The sequence below is a fragment of the Acanthisitta chloris genome, unplaced genomic scaffold (genome assembly GCF_000695815.1).
Source record: "Acanthisitta chloris isolate BGI_N310 unplaced genomic scaffold, ASM69581v1 scaffold33961, whole genome shotgun sequence".
Lineage (NCBI taxonomy): Eukaryota > Metazoa > Chordata > Aves > Passeriformes > Acanthisittidae > Acanthisitta > Acanthisitta chloris.
The window spans coordinates 55,312-72,113 of NW_008658351.1; the positions used below are offsets into that span (position 1 = coordinate 55,312).

The 16,802-nt window shown below is 39.7% G+C and overlaps 1 protein-coding gene across 1 annotated transcript in view; it reads right to left on the reverse strand.

Moving 5' to 3' along the window:
• Positions 1–16,597, reverse strand: part of LOC103812057 (monofunctional C1-tetrahydrofolate synthase, mitochondrial-like) — a 61,064-nt gene extending 44,467 nt beyond the window's left edge. Inside the window, exons 1-5 of the mRNA XM_009085062.1 lie at positions 16,519–16,597; positions 13,633–13,772; positions 12,064–12,105; positions 10,915–11,015; positions 10,329–10,506 (exon numbers count right to left, since the gene is read on the reverse strand). Coding sequence (XP_009083310.1) covers positions 10,329–10,506; positions 10,915–11,015; positions 12,064–12,105; positions 13,633–13,772; positions 16,519–16,597 — 540 coding nt within the window. The remainder of the gene's footprint in view (positions 1–10,328; positions 10,507–10,914; positions 11,016–12,063; positions 12,106–13,632; positions 13,773–16,518) is intronic.
• Positions 16,598–16,802: the final 205 nt, after the last annotated feature.

The window sequence follows — 16,802 nt, forward strand, 5'->3', positions numbered from 1 at the left end:
GTACACTACACTAAGGACCTGCCTGTTTCCTAGTATTTAGTGGGACTTTTAAGGGATTATCAATTTAGAATCACACTGCTATGGGACATTTCAAGCTAAAAAGTTTTCTGTGTTTCAGTTATCAAGCAACGCTTCTGGGAAACTTCATTTTAATTTGAAGAAGTGTATTCCAAAGAGAAAACACCTATTGCTTTACATGAGAAACAAAAATTCATTTTGCTTTAAAGTCCTAGTATTTAGTGGGACTTTTAAGGGATTATCAATTTAGAATCACACTGCTATGGGACATTTCAAGCTAAAAAGTTTTCTGTGTTTCAGTTATCAAGCAACGCTTCTGGGAAACTTCATTTTAATTTGAAGAAGTGTATTCCAAAGAGAAAACACCTATTGCTTTACATGAGAAACAAAAATTCATTTTGCTTTAAAGTAACACAATGGTATTTGTCAGAAAAAAAGTTCTACTAATTCTGCTATGGTATATCTTACATATATACCATAGCAGAAGCACTGATGTTTACAAGTCACTTGTATGAATAATCCTTACTTTTTCCTCAGGTAGTCTTTAAAGGCAAGTTTAGCTTTAGGTTTTCAACAAAACTGTTGATTATTCAGCACTTCATTATCAGAATACTCTCACTGATGGGCAAAGGCATCCACCACATGTAGTAAAGCTTCACATTGCTAATTCACATGAAAACGTGTTTTGCTGAAGTCAAATAGACATGTTGCACAAGTAGCTAAATCATTAAGGGATTTTAAGCTGAATTTTTGCTCCAGTTGATACTAGACTCATCTAGAAAAAAAAATAAAAATCACGTGAGCTACCTATTTGTACCTTATATAACTTGGTTAAATATCTGCCAGCAGAAACCTCGTATCTCAGATACTTATAAAAAAAGTAATTTCACATCTCTCACGTGTTTTGTCTGAGTATTTTCTACAATGGCCTAGGAAATTCCTGAACCAGTTCATTCCCACTCACAAACTCCAGTGCAGCACCCTTAGCTACGCTGATGCAACTATTTGCAGGGCATCACTAAAAGAGTCTTAATGAAAGGAGGATGAAAAAATCTCATCTGAACAGTGAGTGTCGATGTACCCACATGAACAGCAACTTGGTTCACAGCACCTCTGCTACCTGGACAGCTAGGGTGAGAATGAAATTTATCAAATGTCCAGAGTGTCAAAAGCATGAAAGATTTAGGATCAGCAATAAAAGATGTTAGTTTTCTCATTTTCTTATATAAGGTTGTGACTGTTACACAACTAAGAACATTTAGGTGAAGAATGGGTGACAGATAGACAACAGACAGTATGGATTTAGATAAAACCTGACTTTCATAGATATGCAATTACACATTAGTACTAAGGCTGAAGGAATTATGACAGTGTCAGAAAACTTATTCCAAATTCAATTTTAGCTTCTTGAGAAAATGATAACATAAAATACTCAATGTAAATTTACACTGAACATGAGAAGGTGCTACAGGACCACACGGTGTATCTGCTGACAATTCAGCAGTTTTGAGGTTTCTCTCAGAAACAACCAATCCCCCCAGCCCTGCTGGAGACAACGTGCATTTCTGAAATCTCACACATTTAGAGCTACCAAAGCCATATGCTTCTTCTAAGTCAAGCACAAACACATGTGCTTGTTGAGGCTGCCAAGCACCCACACCATAAACAGGATTATCTCCTCGGCTAAAGCATAACAAGTGCTACAGCAGAAGTGCACAAACAGCTTTCACAAAAGCAGTATCTGTGCAGCTGTACATTTCATTACTTGATAGAGAACGATTAAACTATGAAATCAACCCTGATAAAGAGAAGAGCCTGTAATTTCCCAGACAGAATTGATTATCTAAGATGAAATCATACCACTGTTGTCATCCAGCCATACTGCTACTTCCAGTCCATCTCACTTGCAAGACATGATGTTAGTGCAAATTGGTGCCGTTTACGATACAATCTTCTTTCTTCCAATACTATCAACAACAAGGTTTGAACCAAAATATAATTTAATAGTGTTTCATTTCTGCTAGCCCTTCCTGACACTTCCTTCACTCTTCATCTCTTCCTTCAGCTGTAACAGCAGACTGCAGATTATCATTTTTCCACATAGGGCTTGATGAGGAATTCCATGGACAGCAGACCAGCTTCAACAGACCCTCCTTCGTACTCCTTTCCTCTGCTGCTCACACTCACCCACGTGCCAGTGCAGCTGAGAGGGCAGCACTGCTGTTTGTGCAGCTGCACATACCAGAGAAAGTGATCCAGGCTAAAGCATAACACAGGGAAAGAAACCTATTGCAACTCCTATCAGTTCTGACATCCAGTGTACCATAAAGGCAAAGCCAGTATACAGCAGAGATGGCTTAAATGCTCTCTCTAGAGGAAGAATTGCTCAAACTGTTCAAATCTGATCACTGAAAGGTACCAGCAGAAACAGTGAGTTGGGGCAGGGACATACAGCTTGGCTGGGATTCCTGAAATCAGTCTTGTTGCCAAAAATGAGTACAAGTGACGTGAAACATGCAAATTACCAGGGATCTAGTCTGGAACTATGCTCGAGATTCTCATCTTTTGCATCCTAATTTGGACATCTGACTTCTTAAACTCTTTGGCTACTAGAGAAATGAGTGAATCTTTTTAACTCTCCATAGCCAACCTCTGAGACTGCTGAAAACAATCCCTGTTCCCTTCTTCCTTAATTTCTTCTGCTTTTAAACATTCCTCCTGATTTCCTCACCAAGAGTCCAACAGAAAACGTCTCTGAAAAGCCAGAGACAACAGGAGTAAGTTTATTCCACTAGGTTGCAGCTAAGCCACACTACTATGAGAAGCACTGGTGTCACCTAGTTTAAATTGAATACCATAAGTGAATGCCCACCAGCACTGTCTGAAATGATCCCTTCATGACTATACAACATAAATATTTAAAACTACTTTATTCTCTGACAAAACTTCATATTCTGCTGAAAAAAACCCATATGTTTCACCAGAGAATATGCAAAAAAGCACTATTCACTTATAACTTGCACATTTAATACTTCAAGTTCTTTAAACATTCACTTTAGTCTCTGCGTGTTTTTAATTATGAGATCACCAGTTTATTATAAGGTGACAACCACTGGGCTTATTGTTACTAAGCTGCTTGTGTTTTAACAGAAATTCTTAAAATAATCCAAAATTGAAAGAAGTGGCACTTTTAAAATTTTATTTTAACTTATGCATTCACTGAAAGCAATAAAAAAGAATTGCTGGTTGGCTAAGTGAAACAGTATGCAGACATCACTCGTTCCTCTTATTGGGAAGGCTGCCAAATGAAAACATGATGGGAGTATGGCTGAAGGTGCTGTGTGGGGTGACAGAGTGCAGTGCTAAAACAATAGCTGACTCTGCACATTCAAACTCTTACTTCTAGCTTTTTCCCTGGATAAAATAAAACCACATTTATTAAAGTATCTGTATATTCTGGTTCCAGAAGATCTGTGGCTGACAAAAGGATTTCCAAGTCTTTAGCACTCCTCTTCCTTTGCTGGCACAGGACAAGAGTTTGTTTCTAAATTTGTGGAAAAGCATATTCAGTCAAGTTAAACAGTTTGTGAATCAACACCTAAGCCTGTGGCCTTAGAGATTTATTTTCCATTTCCCCAACTTTGAAATCCCAGCTGTGCCTAAGAAAATTTCTTCACACGAAGAATAGGGAAATAATGAAAACAAACATAAAAGGGCAGTGCCATCTGAGCCTACATCCACAGAAAAAGAGATGGAGTGGAAGAAAGATAGCTTCCAACCCTAGGATACCCAATTCAGTGAAAGAAGTGTCCAGACCCCACCAAAATCTCTTTGATGGGAGTGAGAGGAGTGGGTGGTACAGCCCTATGGAATTCCTCTTTAATGGGGCTTCACTGCTAGATGTCTTACTAGCAGCAGAGGGGAGTGGGGAAATAGTTTAAAGACTAGCATACCCTGGAGGGCAGCACAGCCAGCATTTCAAGATGAGAAATTATCTCGATCATTTATTATGAAAAGTTTCAGTGAGGAGCATATATAACTTTATTTATACCTACACAAGCACTAGGTCCACACATGACTGAGCTCTATGCAGTAGAGAGAACAGCATGGCAGTTATTTGCCTCCAAGGCAAAGGAGCAGAGGTATGTTGGGCTGATGTGACAGCAGATACAGGATCAATGATGGCTTTGTGGTATTAGTGTAGGAAACAGAAAATACCCCTGACACCCACAACTGCTGTGCCTCCCATTCAATCACTGGGATTGAAAAGATGACAAGTTCACAAATGAAGAGAAACAGTCTGGCTTAGGTTATTCCCCTGGAGGTCAGCATCCTCAAACCCAGGCCCATGAGCCCTTCTCGACTGTGCCTTCCTCTTCAAGCCACTCCCTTTCTCTAGTACATGCACCAAGGAGCCTTCTCCTCCACTGACTGGGCTCTTCCTACTTCATTATTCACATCTAATTCTTGTTATTGGAGACCACGGCCAGTGGGTGGAAGAGAAAATAACACACAGAGAACCACTGCTGGCAGAATTTTCTCTGTTTTGATGCTATCCTTAGACCCCTCCAAGTGACCCATTGTCTGTGACAGCTGAAGCGAAGACTGGAAGAAATGAGACAAGCAACAGCCCACACCAAACTGCCACAGCACAACGGAGGCAGTGGCAGCCAAAACTGTGGGCTCAGATGCTCCAGATTTGCCCAAGTTATTACTATGCTCTCAGCAGGGGAAAAAAATACCAGTGCTGAGGCTGCAACTGCTTGAATGCCTCTCTGAGAAGTGCTGCTACTCAACCTCATTCCCAGTGAATGGCCCCAAGCTGAGAAAGTTTGCCTTTGTTCTGTAGGCTGACCAGGCAATGCACTGCACTCAGCCAGAATATCAACTTTTACAGTATAACCTGGAAATATTTTCATTTGTCATGATATTACCTAAAGACAAAGCTCTGTCAAAACAGGTGTCCTCTGCCAAACTTGGAAGACTGGAATAACCCACTCTCCTCCCTCCTGTTTGTGACCTTTACACCCATTCAATTCAATTTTCCAGTGCAGGATAAATCAGGTGATTTGAGGCTCTTCAATTATATTTGCCAGGTTGCCATGTCAGTCTTTTAAGGGGAAAATGTTAACTTGCTGATCAGCCAGATATGCTGACCTGGTCTCATTCCATACGCCTGTCCTTCTCCCTCCTATCTCCTGAGCGATAGCCCATGGTGCTCCAGCTGCCTGCAGGAACAGGCGATGTACCTCTTAAAAACCTCATGCTTGCCTTCTTTCAGACCTGTGTTTCCTCCCCCAGGTTGAGGAGGGCTGCTGTAAGTCATGGGAGAGTTCACCACAGGAGAAGAGAGGAGACCAGGATAGTGAAAGGCAGCAGGTTACTCAAGAGGCATGCATTACTGGGGAATAGAGCTTCCCCCCTTACCCTGGCCAACAACTGACACTGAAGTCAGAGAAATTTGGGAATGGGAAGCGTTTGTTTCCATCTTCTTTCCTCCCCCTAGTTATCTAAACTGACTTTTAATGGGTCAGTCAACTTTGAGTAATAGCTTTCTGCTGCAACTTAAAGACCCATACTTCAAGAAAAGTGAACCCAGAAGGGAAGTCAACAGTGATAAGAGGGTTGATATTTTAATATTTTCCATATGTAGCAAGAACATATATTAAAAAAACCACCACAGATTATTTCATAGAGAGTTCAGGAAGCCTTTAAAATAAACCCATCCTTCAAACACTGAAGAGAAATACACTGCAAGAAACCAACTCGAAAGTAAATTGAGAGGGTTTTGTGCAGGGGGGCAAAAATCCATACTAAAAACCACATGATACTGTAGTATTTCTTTTGATTACTTCTGATAATCTTTTAAACTATGTTATAAACTCTGAAGCCTATCATATGAAAAGTCATCCTTGCTCCTGAACCACCCCCACACCCTGTGCAATTCCTAATACTGTACACATTTCATGGTACACTGTATCTGTTTATGTCTTTTTCCTACACTTTTACAGTGGCAATGGTGCTGTCTTTACTTGTCAAAGGTCATTCCTTTTACTTGATCCATGAAATGACACTGGCACACATAAGCACTCATGACACCATCTATCAGCTATTCTGTTTTCATTTCAAGTCCAAAAAATATTTGTTCATCTAATATCAAATGTCAAACAAACCCTTGCTAGAATCAAGACTAAAAAACCCCAACAAACTACAAGCATCAGCTACTAGGATAAAACCAAAAGTTTGTCTGCTTAAATACAGAGAACCTGAAAGGCTCCCAAAAGTGAGACTACAGAACAGTGTGTCATGGAGTGACACCCAAGGAAGTGTAAACAGACCAAAATAGATGCTTCAAAGAATACAATTACCACAGTCTTCTAATTAGACTAGCTTGCTATGGTACTGAACAGGACAGCTTAGCAGAACCCAAGTCCCGAACTGATACGACTGTGTTGTGTCCACTGTATTCAGTGTATTGTCCACTGTAATCCAATGTATTGCTCATTCAGCACATGCTCAGGTATCCCCAGACAAGACGGTATAAATGTATAAACATACCTTGTGATTCAGTAAAAAAATAGCCAATCCTCAACTTTTTATCAGGATTTGACAGATCTAGAAAATACTTTCCTGTTCTTCTCACATTATACATATTGTAAATACCTTTCAAGGAAGCCATTATTTTCAGATATACATTTGGAAATTACATAAAACACTACAGAAATGCAAACCAAAGAGATCCCACTTGGCCTGGACTATCCTCTAATTAGATGTCTGACTGTGTACTAATAATGTAGTTTACTGCAAAATTTATTCTAACTAGCAAAAAAGACCTAAATTAGTTTTACATATAGGGGGTTTAAGTTTTGCTTGTAAATCCCCAGGGTAATGCTTTCTAACAAAACTTCAAACTATTGAATGAACCTGTTACGGCTACAGATCTGTGCTGTTGGAACTTGTTCTAATTATAGCCAGTTTTGGAAGCAAATTCTGATGACATTTTCCAGACTGAGGAAAACAAGGTGCATAGACACCAGATAATTTAGTGGAGGCATGGAGTAAAGGAAAGAGTAATCTCATATAGACAGACAGAAATGCAAATGAAGTGGCAGTGGTTTTATGCAGAATATTTCCTCTCTTTGACCTTCCAAAGGGTCAAAAGAGGAAAAAAAATAACCACAGAAAATCTTCTCAAACTTGAGGCAACCAGGACTTAATGGCATTTAAGTAACTGGACAAATCTGGCAGTCAGACGATGAATGGAGTTTTCACTTACATCCCCTTTAGGCACATTGTAGGGGAAAATCATCTGTTTGAATCCCATTTTACTACCGCTTCTCTTTCTTAAATTCACCCCTTTGAAAAGTAGAAATCAGATTTCAAAATTGTTGCAACAAAAATCGAATATGATCTTGATTAATATCTAGGCAGGCTCATTTGGGAGAGGTGGCTTTTCCTTCACTTCTCTGTGAACCTAGTAACCAATTGACCTACATACTGTACAAGTGACAGCATTGCTGTTTCACTCTCCTACTTCCAACTGCTCCAGACCCCATCCTTTTCAGAGTAAGAATGAAACAGAAGCCTGAACTTTACTGTTTTTGTTGGCCTGAATTTACTTTTTACAGTATTTAAATTTTTTTATATGTTTTTATAAAATCCCTTCAACATATTTTTGAGGCTTATAATACTTGTGTTAAGTTACAGGATATTAAGTTGATGTAAAGATCTGATTCATTCCCTTTGTGCTTAAGGCTGTGCTTCTTATGCAACACAGCACAAAACGATGTGTCTGGGAAAGACATTAAAGCAGAAATCAATCTCATTTTCTTTAGCAGCAGAGTCCACCCCTACCAATCCTTTCCACTCATTCTTACCACAAGATTGCAAGCTACATAATATATAGTAACATCAAAGATTAAGTATAGGACCTGTCCAATGCTAATGTGCTAGCCCAGTAACACAAGTGTCCTATGGGGAAACTATTACACATATTTCTAAAATATTTTTCCCCCATTTTATTATGCAAGCCCATAAGATGATAGCTCCAGTTTTCAGAGCATCTCAGTAGAGACAAACTTAGAAAGTCAGATACATTTTCCATTTTTTAGCTATAAAAGTGCTGCATGGGTAAAATGCTTTGAAGAGATGCTGCACCACTAATATTCCCAACATATTTCCATCTATTCTGTCAAGGCAGTGGTTAATATTGACAGGAGTTGGCTGGATTACTGACATTTTGAGAAACAGTGGGGGAGGTGGAAAGAAGAAATAAAAAAGGCGCAATGGATACAGTGGACATATTAGAGAGAAGAGAGCAAAAGGCAACCGTAGGGCATATCTACCTCCAGCTGAACTTTTTTCTGGAGAGAAGAATCAAAACAGAAACTTTCAGCCATTTAAAAGAATGAAGCTGAGGTTCTGTTGTTAAAAAACAGCATTCAAACACTTTCTAAGAAACTTAAGTGGGATGGTCAACTGAGGCACAGGATCTGAAATTTGACAAGGGCTTCCTTAGAACCATAGAAGTATGTTTGGCTGCCCAGATTTGAACCTACACACATTTGGATAGTCAGGAAGTCCTGAAAATATGGCAATATGTGCTTTCAACATTCTGCCAGCATGGTGGTACTCGAGCAGAGTGCTTTCAGGGGCCCAAGCAGCCTTTCTTTGCAAGCTGCTCCACTTGACTGCTCACAATACTGTGATGTTACCTTGCAGATAACTGCAAGGTAAAAGTCTCCAAGACACAGAAGAAGAGTCACTGTCTCTGGCAGGTATAGGATTGAAACTTGGACCATACTATCCCTTGTTAGGTTATCTAATTGCTAAACAAATTAGACACAAAGCCCCCGCAAGGATCAGAGAAACAATGATAGGTGGAGGAACCCTAGTAATGTTATCAGTGGAAAACCCTAAACAGTGAAAACTGAAGTGCACTTCCTACCACTATCCAAGGGGAAGATGAGCTCATAGTCCTTGGTGTGAAATGCACCAAGTTGAGTCAATAGGGAAACTCTTTCATGAGAAAATTGCAAATGAAATGAGGTGATTTCCTACAGCAGTACAGGACACTATGGGATGTATGAAGAAAGGCATTTTGGGACAGTGTAAACCTTAAGATGGGATCTTCAAAGAGGACTGTGGGAATGTCTAAAAATTGTTTAGTGGAAGGACCAAAGATGGAGGAACAGAGTAATCAAAGTGGATTAAAGAGGAAAAAGCATGGGAAAAAAATGAGTGAAAGAGGAAGAAAGGGCCAGTTGGATACAAAGATGTCTGGTCAGTAGTCTGACTAACTAAGCTCTGTGCTTGAGGACCACAGTCTGTCCCTCTATTCTCACATTAAATCTGATTTTTGAACGCCTTCTGTGTGGGTGTGCTCTCTGCTTTAGATGTGCATGTTTGAGACTAAAGAGCAGGAGGAAAGGTCTGAGTGACAGCAGCTGGAATAAGCCATGAACCTCAGGGTCTCCAGTAAGGAGGAAAGTCTTCAGAGGTGAGATGTAGTGCAACAGGTTTTTCTTTACTGACAGGAAGTCAGAGTTCCTGAAAGCTGAGCTTACTTATTGCCTTGTCATAGAATCATAGAATTTAAGGGTTGGAATGGACCTTACAGATCATCTAGTCCCAACCCTCCCTACCATGGGCAGGGACTCCTCCTCAATAGATCAGGTTGCTCAAGGCCTCATCCAGCCTGGTCTTGAACGCCACCAGGGTCAGGGCAGCTGCCAGTTCCCTGGGCAACCTGTTTCGATGTCTCACCACCATTACAGTAAAAAACTTTTTTCTAATATCTAACCTAAACTTCCCCTCCTTCAGTTTGAACCTATTACCCCTTGTTCTATCACTGCAGTTCCTAACAAAGAGTCCCTCTCTGACTCTCCTGTAGGCCCTTCAGATACTCAAAGGCTACTATGTCTCCACACATCCTTCTCTTCTCCAGGCTGAACAGCCCCAACTTCCTCAGCCTGTCTTCATAGGGCAGATGCTCCAGTCTTCTTATCAACTTTGTGGCCTCCTCTGGACTTGCTGCAACAGTTCCATGTCATTCCTATGTTGAGGGCACCAGAACTGCATGCCGTGTTCCAGGTGGGGTCTCACAAGAGCAGAGGGGAAGAATCACCTCTTTTGACCTGCTGGCCACACTCCTTTCGATGCAGCCCAGGATTTGATTGGTTTTCTGGGCTGCTAGTGCACATTGCCAGCTTATGGTGAGCTTCTCATCCACTGTCACTCCCAAGTCTTTCTCCAACACTGATGCAGCATTCATTAATTACAACAAAAAAACTTTTAAAAATAAATCTTACCTCCAAGCTGTAGAGATATTTGAAATTGTTTTTCTGATTGGCAGCCTTTTCTACAGCTTGAGCTAATTTTACTGCTCCTCTACCACCAGCCGACCAGTGATTGCAGGGTACAGCATCAAATGCTCCAGACTGCTTTGCAATCTTACACACCAGATCAATCTCAGCAGGAGTGTCAGTTCTACCAACCAAACAGTTACATCTCATTATTTTGTTTAATAAGCTCTCTTTTATAAACTTATAAACTTAGCCTTATTCTATCATCAGCAGTCTATATAGAAATTGTGCCATATATATAATGCATTTGTTTACAACATATGTATTTAGATGTTTCAAGAACACTTTCGTAATTGATATGGCTAATTAACAAGGCAGATTATCAGATCCATAATAGCATATACTCTTTTATTGGTTTCATAACCTTCAGAACAAACTAAGCAATTAAAGGTCTTTATATTAATTATGAAAATAAGGAAAATCTTTAATAATTTCTCTTCTTCATGCCAAATCAAATTAATTTAAAAACCAAGAAAAGGGAGAAATTTGAACTGTGTATTTACTCACAAGAGTAATGAAAGAATTGACTTACTTGAAGACGTTTAGAGCAACCACAACAGGAACTCCAAACAGCTGAGTAATTTGAATCTGTTTCTGTAGATTACAACAGCCATCAGCTACCAGCTGGAGGTTCTGTGCAATTAAATAAAAATTAATGGAAATGGTAAGATACATCAAGTCTTCTCCAGCCAAAGATTTTTCCATAAATTAAACTGAACATAAACAGTGCTGATCATGACAGTTGCAGGCGAGTAAAATGCTTCCAGACAAAAGTATTTTGGCACTTATTAATTCTGATATCAATAAATAAGCAACCGACATATTTAAGTAACTAAGCAGTGTCCAAAATTTGTGCATGAATCCATTGTTCTCTTCTGGGACACAAGAAGACAGTGCTGCTGCTGACTGGTTGCTTGTCATGACTGTGAAAAGGCTATTAGTCTCCTGTTTGTCAAGTTTATAAACAACAGTAGTGGGGTGGGGTTTGACATACAGATGTATTAGATGTGCAGTTAAAACTATATATACATACAAATCCCAAATAAAAGCACATTACAGGATTTTCTTATTTACTCTTTTACCTCACACTTCGTAGGCCTTGTCTTAATTGCAACATAACACATATCCTTAGCCTCATACAAGCAGAAGGCCAGAATTTCTTTACAGTGAAGAAAAAAAAACAACAGTAGAATTCACTCTTGTTTGAAGAGTGACATCCAACCCCCAAATGTGAAGCACAAACAGATTAAACTTGTTTAATGAACAGGTCATGCTATAATTAATTTCTGGGAGTGTCTTGGACCCCTGCACCACTCTGCTCTTGTGCTTCTATAAATGCCTGTATGCTGATCAGACTGAAAACTTAGTGGTCCTGGAAAAACTATTGAGAAAAGGTTATTTTTCAGCTAGTTCAGTGTCTCACTACAATCCATCATGCAGCCACACACAAAACACATGCTAGAGGGATAGCACACAGGGACTGAGGGAAGATGAGATGACTTTACTTGTTGGTAATGCCTCTTAAAGATGTTCACTGAATGTCAGCAGTAGAGCATGGTACTGTCAAACCTGAGGCTGCACACTATGCAGCCAGAGGAATGAGAAGTTCTGATTCTCCACCACATTATTTTGTTCCTTTAAACAAAAACTTCTCCTGAAGTTTTGTAAAAGTTCTTCTTACCTCTTCCATGTATTCATTCTTCAAGGGGGCACCAGCAGTCACCTGGGATAATAAACAATCGAAATCATCACAAGCTGGCACTTGTCATAACCTAAAATGATCTGATGTGCACTTTGGCTTACTTTCTATAAGCAAGACACAGGTAGTTTACTCAGCAAGTAGTTGCAAAAGACCTATTAGAGGGGAGGTAATTGCATCTCATTCTACATGCTGTTACAACACACAAGCAGTGCATAGTCAATGGACAGAACCTCCAACAGCTGGCTGAAGAAATAACAGCAGCACAGATGACTAGAAGAGGAACAACATCTTTGAGTGTCCTATAACTACTGCCCATGGCAAAGAACTGCAAGCAAGTAATTTACGTTGCTGGAAAGCACAAAGGTATACATGCAAAGAGAATCACCAGGGTACTGGGGTAGTGTATTAAGTCTCCAAGGACCATGAACTGGATTTACTTTTGTCTCTAGCATTGGTCCATTTTACAGTTAATCTCCCAGTAAAAGTTATCTACATGCCTCCATGATGAATGCATCACATTTATAAACAAAAGCTTTAATCTTCTAAAGGAACAGGTCAGATAGAAATGGAGACACTTATTAAGACATATTTAAGTCTGATTTTTGCTAGATTGAATGATAACATGTGACAATATACCTACCTTGATAGGCATGGAGGGATATAATTAAAAAAATAAAGAAAACATGCAGTAGAAGTGGACTAAAATGATAGGAAGTTACAATTATCAACCTGAAAGACTGAAAAAGGACAGCTCAGCTTTAACTCAGAGATGATTAGCTGTAAGGAAGACTATGCATTCCAAATTTCTGTGGCTGTGGAAACAGTTCTGGTATTTTCACCCAGGCTGTTTCCCTGGCAGTATCACTCTCTAGCATGCTGCTGGGCAGATGAAAGTGCTTCTAGGAGTTAAGTGTCTGTCTACATGGCCAGCAGAGTCTGATCTGATTGCATGACCGAGGAGCACTACTACAATCTGCAATCTGTACAAGTGCATTTTGTGGCTTAAATAGCAAAAAATGATACACTGGTGACTTTTGGTACACCAGGAAAACACTTGCAGAACTTCAGCATCTCTGAAGGAATTAATCTGAGCAAAATAAAAGCACAGAAGGGGTACCCATTACTGCAGTGAAAGAAATCTCAAAACCTTCACCAACAATGTTCTTTATTTCCACTCACATACTGCAGCCCAAACTCTTGCCATTCCTCCTCAGCTGCCAAATTTCCCAGTCTGTGACTACTTCAGTGATCTTATTTCAAAAGGAAGGGAAAAGAATACATATATCTCTTACAGCTTTTTTTTCTTGCAAACAAACTTCCCTCCCTCAGCAAGATATAGTACTTCTTTAGAGCTCTTTCATACCTCTTCTTTCGTTTGTGCCTTTCCTGCACTAATTTTCGAGCTAACATCTACATAATGAGGTACCTCAGAAGGGTTATCTAAATACTGCCCTATAGGCTACCCCCAATATCTCTTGAATCAAGATATTTTACTTATTTCAAATATTAGCAACAATTTTATTTTCCAAGAAAGGTGCAAAAACTTACATTTGGCCCACCTCCATGCATCTTCAAAGCCCTCACTGTGGCAACGAGTACAACCACACTGGGAACCAAGCCAGAGGCTCTGCATTTGATGTTGAAGAATTTCTCCATCCCAATGTCAGCACCAAAGCCAGCTTCAGTTACTGTTAAACATTAAGAAAACAAAACAAAACCACACATTAAACATGCTTTTGGTTAAACACTAGGAGATATTTCTACTTTAGCATACAGTGCACTTATATATACACCAGTACTCAGTTTTGAATGAACTTTCAAATAGAGGTCTATTTACATTACTGAGTCTGATTAAAAACCTATTCCCAACTCAGAAATAAATTCTCTTATTCTTGATATGTACAATATGTCATCAAAAGTAGTCACATGTGGAGGGAACCCCAAGAAATCTAAATTAGTTGGAATCAAAGTATTTTAAAAATACCTAGTCCTCTAAAATCACCCATTTCTGTGCAATTATATTTAAAATGTTTGCAAATTCTTACAAATATAAGAATTTCCTATATTGTTCCTTCTCCTTTGGTTTTATTAAAGTTCTGCTTTCACCACAACTAATGGACTTAAATTCTCCTAGGTTTGCAGAATGTCTGGTCATCTCTTGTTTTTGCGAAGAGGATGTCTGATTACAAACACAAATCAGCAATTAGAGTCATGTCTCAGTGTAGAATATGCTGTTAATTAGTGAATTCAACAATGTGATTTTGCACCAAAGAAGTGAAACGTGAATGTAACACAATTTAAGAGAAAAATCTGTGGAGAATTAGGATGCACCTGACAAAACATTTTTAGTAGAGCTACAAAAAAAGAGAAGATAATCTGTATTAAATATCAGACTCTCCAGAGCTAATTTGTTCTGATTTGTCAAATAGCAATTATTTCAATTGCTTATTTTAAAATTCAAATAATTTCTTTAATTAGACAAACACAAGCACACAGCAAATAAAAAATTCAAGGGATGAAAAATCTCCTGTTGGCTGAAAATTTGCCAATGTAACGATTTCCTACCAGAACACACTAAAGAGTTGGGTTCAATGTAAGTCTCTGGAAGATGTGCAGGGAATTCCAGGCAGAGAAGTCAGGGTGGGAAAAGAGCTTGCTACAGAGGCTTCTGGATCTGATTCCAAGCACTGCTGGCAACGTGTTCTCATAACCCTAATCTACTTGCAAAAGCTAGTAAATTCCCTTTTCTTTCCCTCTTGCCAGCAGTTTTGCCTCTCATGCTTAGGAGGAGAAGGTACCACAAGCAGCTGATTGAACAATTCAGGGCTGGAAACCTTTAGCAGAGTCAAGAAGGAGGAAGTATAGATCTGCTCTGTTGCTGTGGCAGAATCTATCTTTCTGCTGGCAGCCGATGTGTTTTAGGAAGTCCCAGGCTTTGTGCATTTGTCCTCACCCCACCAGTCCTTTTCCACCTCTTCTTCATTTTGCACAGGCTGAAACAATTGCCTTCGTGGATCAGCTCTGAGGGAGGAAATGACTGCAGGGGCTGGGAGAGGAAGCAAGAGCAAGCAAACGAGGGGGTGGACATGCTGGGGGGAGCAGGGACCTCTTGAAATAGTAACATGGCAAGTGGCATGAAGCATTCTCAAAATCATTGTAGTAAGTATCTATTTCTGAATAGCCCTGAGAAAAACAGACATACCAAACATGAAAAAAAAAAAAAAGAGAGAGAAAAGAGGTTTACACAAACACAGTAATTCATAGGAGCAAAGCTAATGTCAGGGTAAGTCATATTAAAAGCAGGGCCAGGGATCACATTTCTGCTTTCCAGTAACCCTCATTCTTCTTCTCCAGTCTCTTATGTGGCATAGGGTGATTAATGAGAACTCTGAATCAGGAATATATAACCACGATCAATCTTTAATATAAACAACAGATAAACTACCAAGTGCTTGAGAGGGTGGGAAAATAATTTGTCTCTTACAGAGATTGCCAGCATATATACATAGCAGTCTCCTAACATTTCCAAACAAAGTTTCCACGGAGTTAATCCTTTTCATGCCAAGCCTTTTCAAGGGTCAGCTTTCCTTAGAGAAAGGGGGATTGCAAGTCTGCCTTTCAGTGGGAGAAAAGCAGAAATGTCAGCCTTCCAGTAAGCACTTCACAGCTCTCTCAGGCAGGTAACACGCCACCCTTCAGGCACTCCAAGCAGTCAGGGTAAATGCCCAGGAAAGTTGTGCGGGGCCACTGATCTTTGTAGCTGTGCATATTCTTCTGCTCTTCCCAATGCTTTCCTTTGATGTGGAGGGCAAAATGTACATTTGCCTAAACAACCCAAATCCTGTATCAACATATGAAAAGCTAACAGAACACTGGTGTTCACAAGAGTGAGTGCTACAACATGAAGACTGGGATTTTTTCACTGGAAGTGGAGGAAAGGGAGACAAACAGTGCTTTCTCCAGTGTGCGGAAGGAAACAGGATGTAGTAGAAAAGCTGCCTGGACGAAAGTTGCAACTCCATTTTATTTCCTCCAAGGAATAGTAAGAAGATAGAATAATATGCCAAGCTATTATATTTTAAAATCTTTGTGCTGAAACACTTAATACAATTACTTTCAGATTGTTTCCTGCTTTCAGATGAAAGCGTCAATGAAAAACAGACTATGAATGGGATGTTTCAAGCTAGTCTACATTTAGAGATCATGAGATAAACCAGCTAATCACTTGAAATGTTACAACAGAAATTTAAAGCAACACATGGGTCCATTTATTTTGGTTGTAATTTCTCATACATAGTTTGTCAACAGAAGACAATTACACATTACAGGTGAACTGACACAGATTTTAGGCAACAAACATTTACCTAAGCAGTTGTGGCCTGCTGTGCCTCAGCTGAAGAAAAGTTTCTGACACAACCACTACTACCTACCTACAGTCTTTGCTCAGCTTCAGCTCCTCTCCTGAAGGTCTGTTTATCCTGTCCCCTGCCAAGCAGCCATTTCCCAGCCCCATGAATCACGGCTACCTGGGATGCTGCCCTGCAAGCAACTAGGTGGTTGGTAATAGATACCAGCATGATGTTAACTGCTTGCTTTGATTTCCTGGCCACAAACACAGTTCTAAAGCATTTCTAATGAAAGTAAAGAGGTAAATGATTTGCCTGCAGCAAGCTCACAGAAAATACACAGGTATTTGCACTTCCAGCCTGAGAACACAA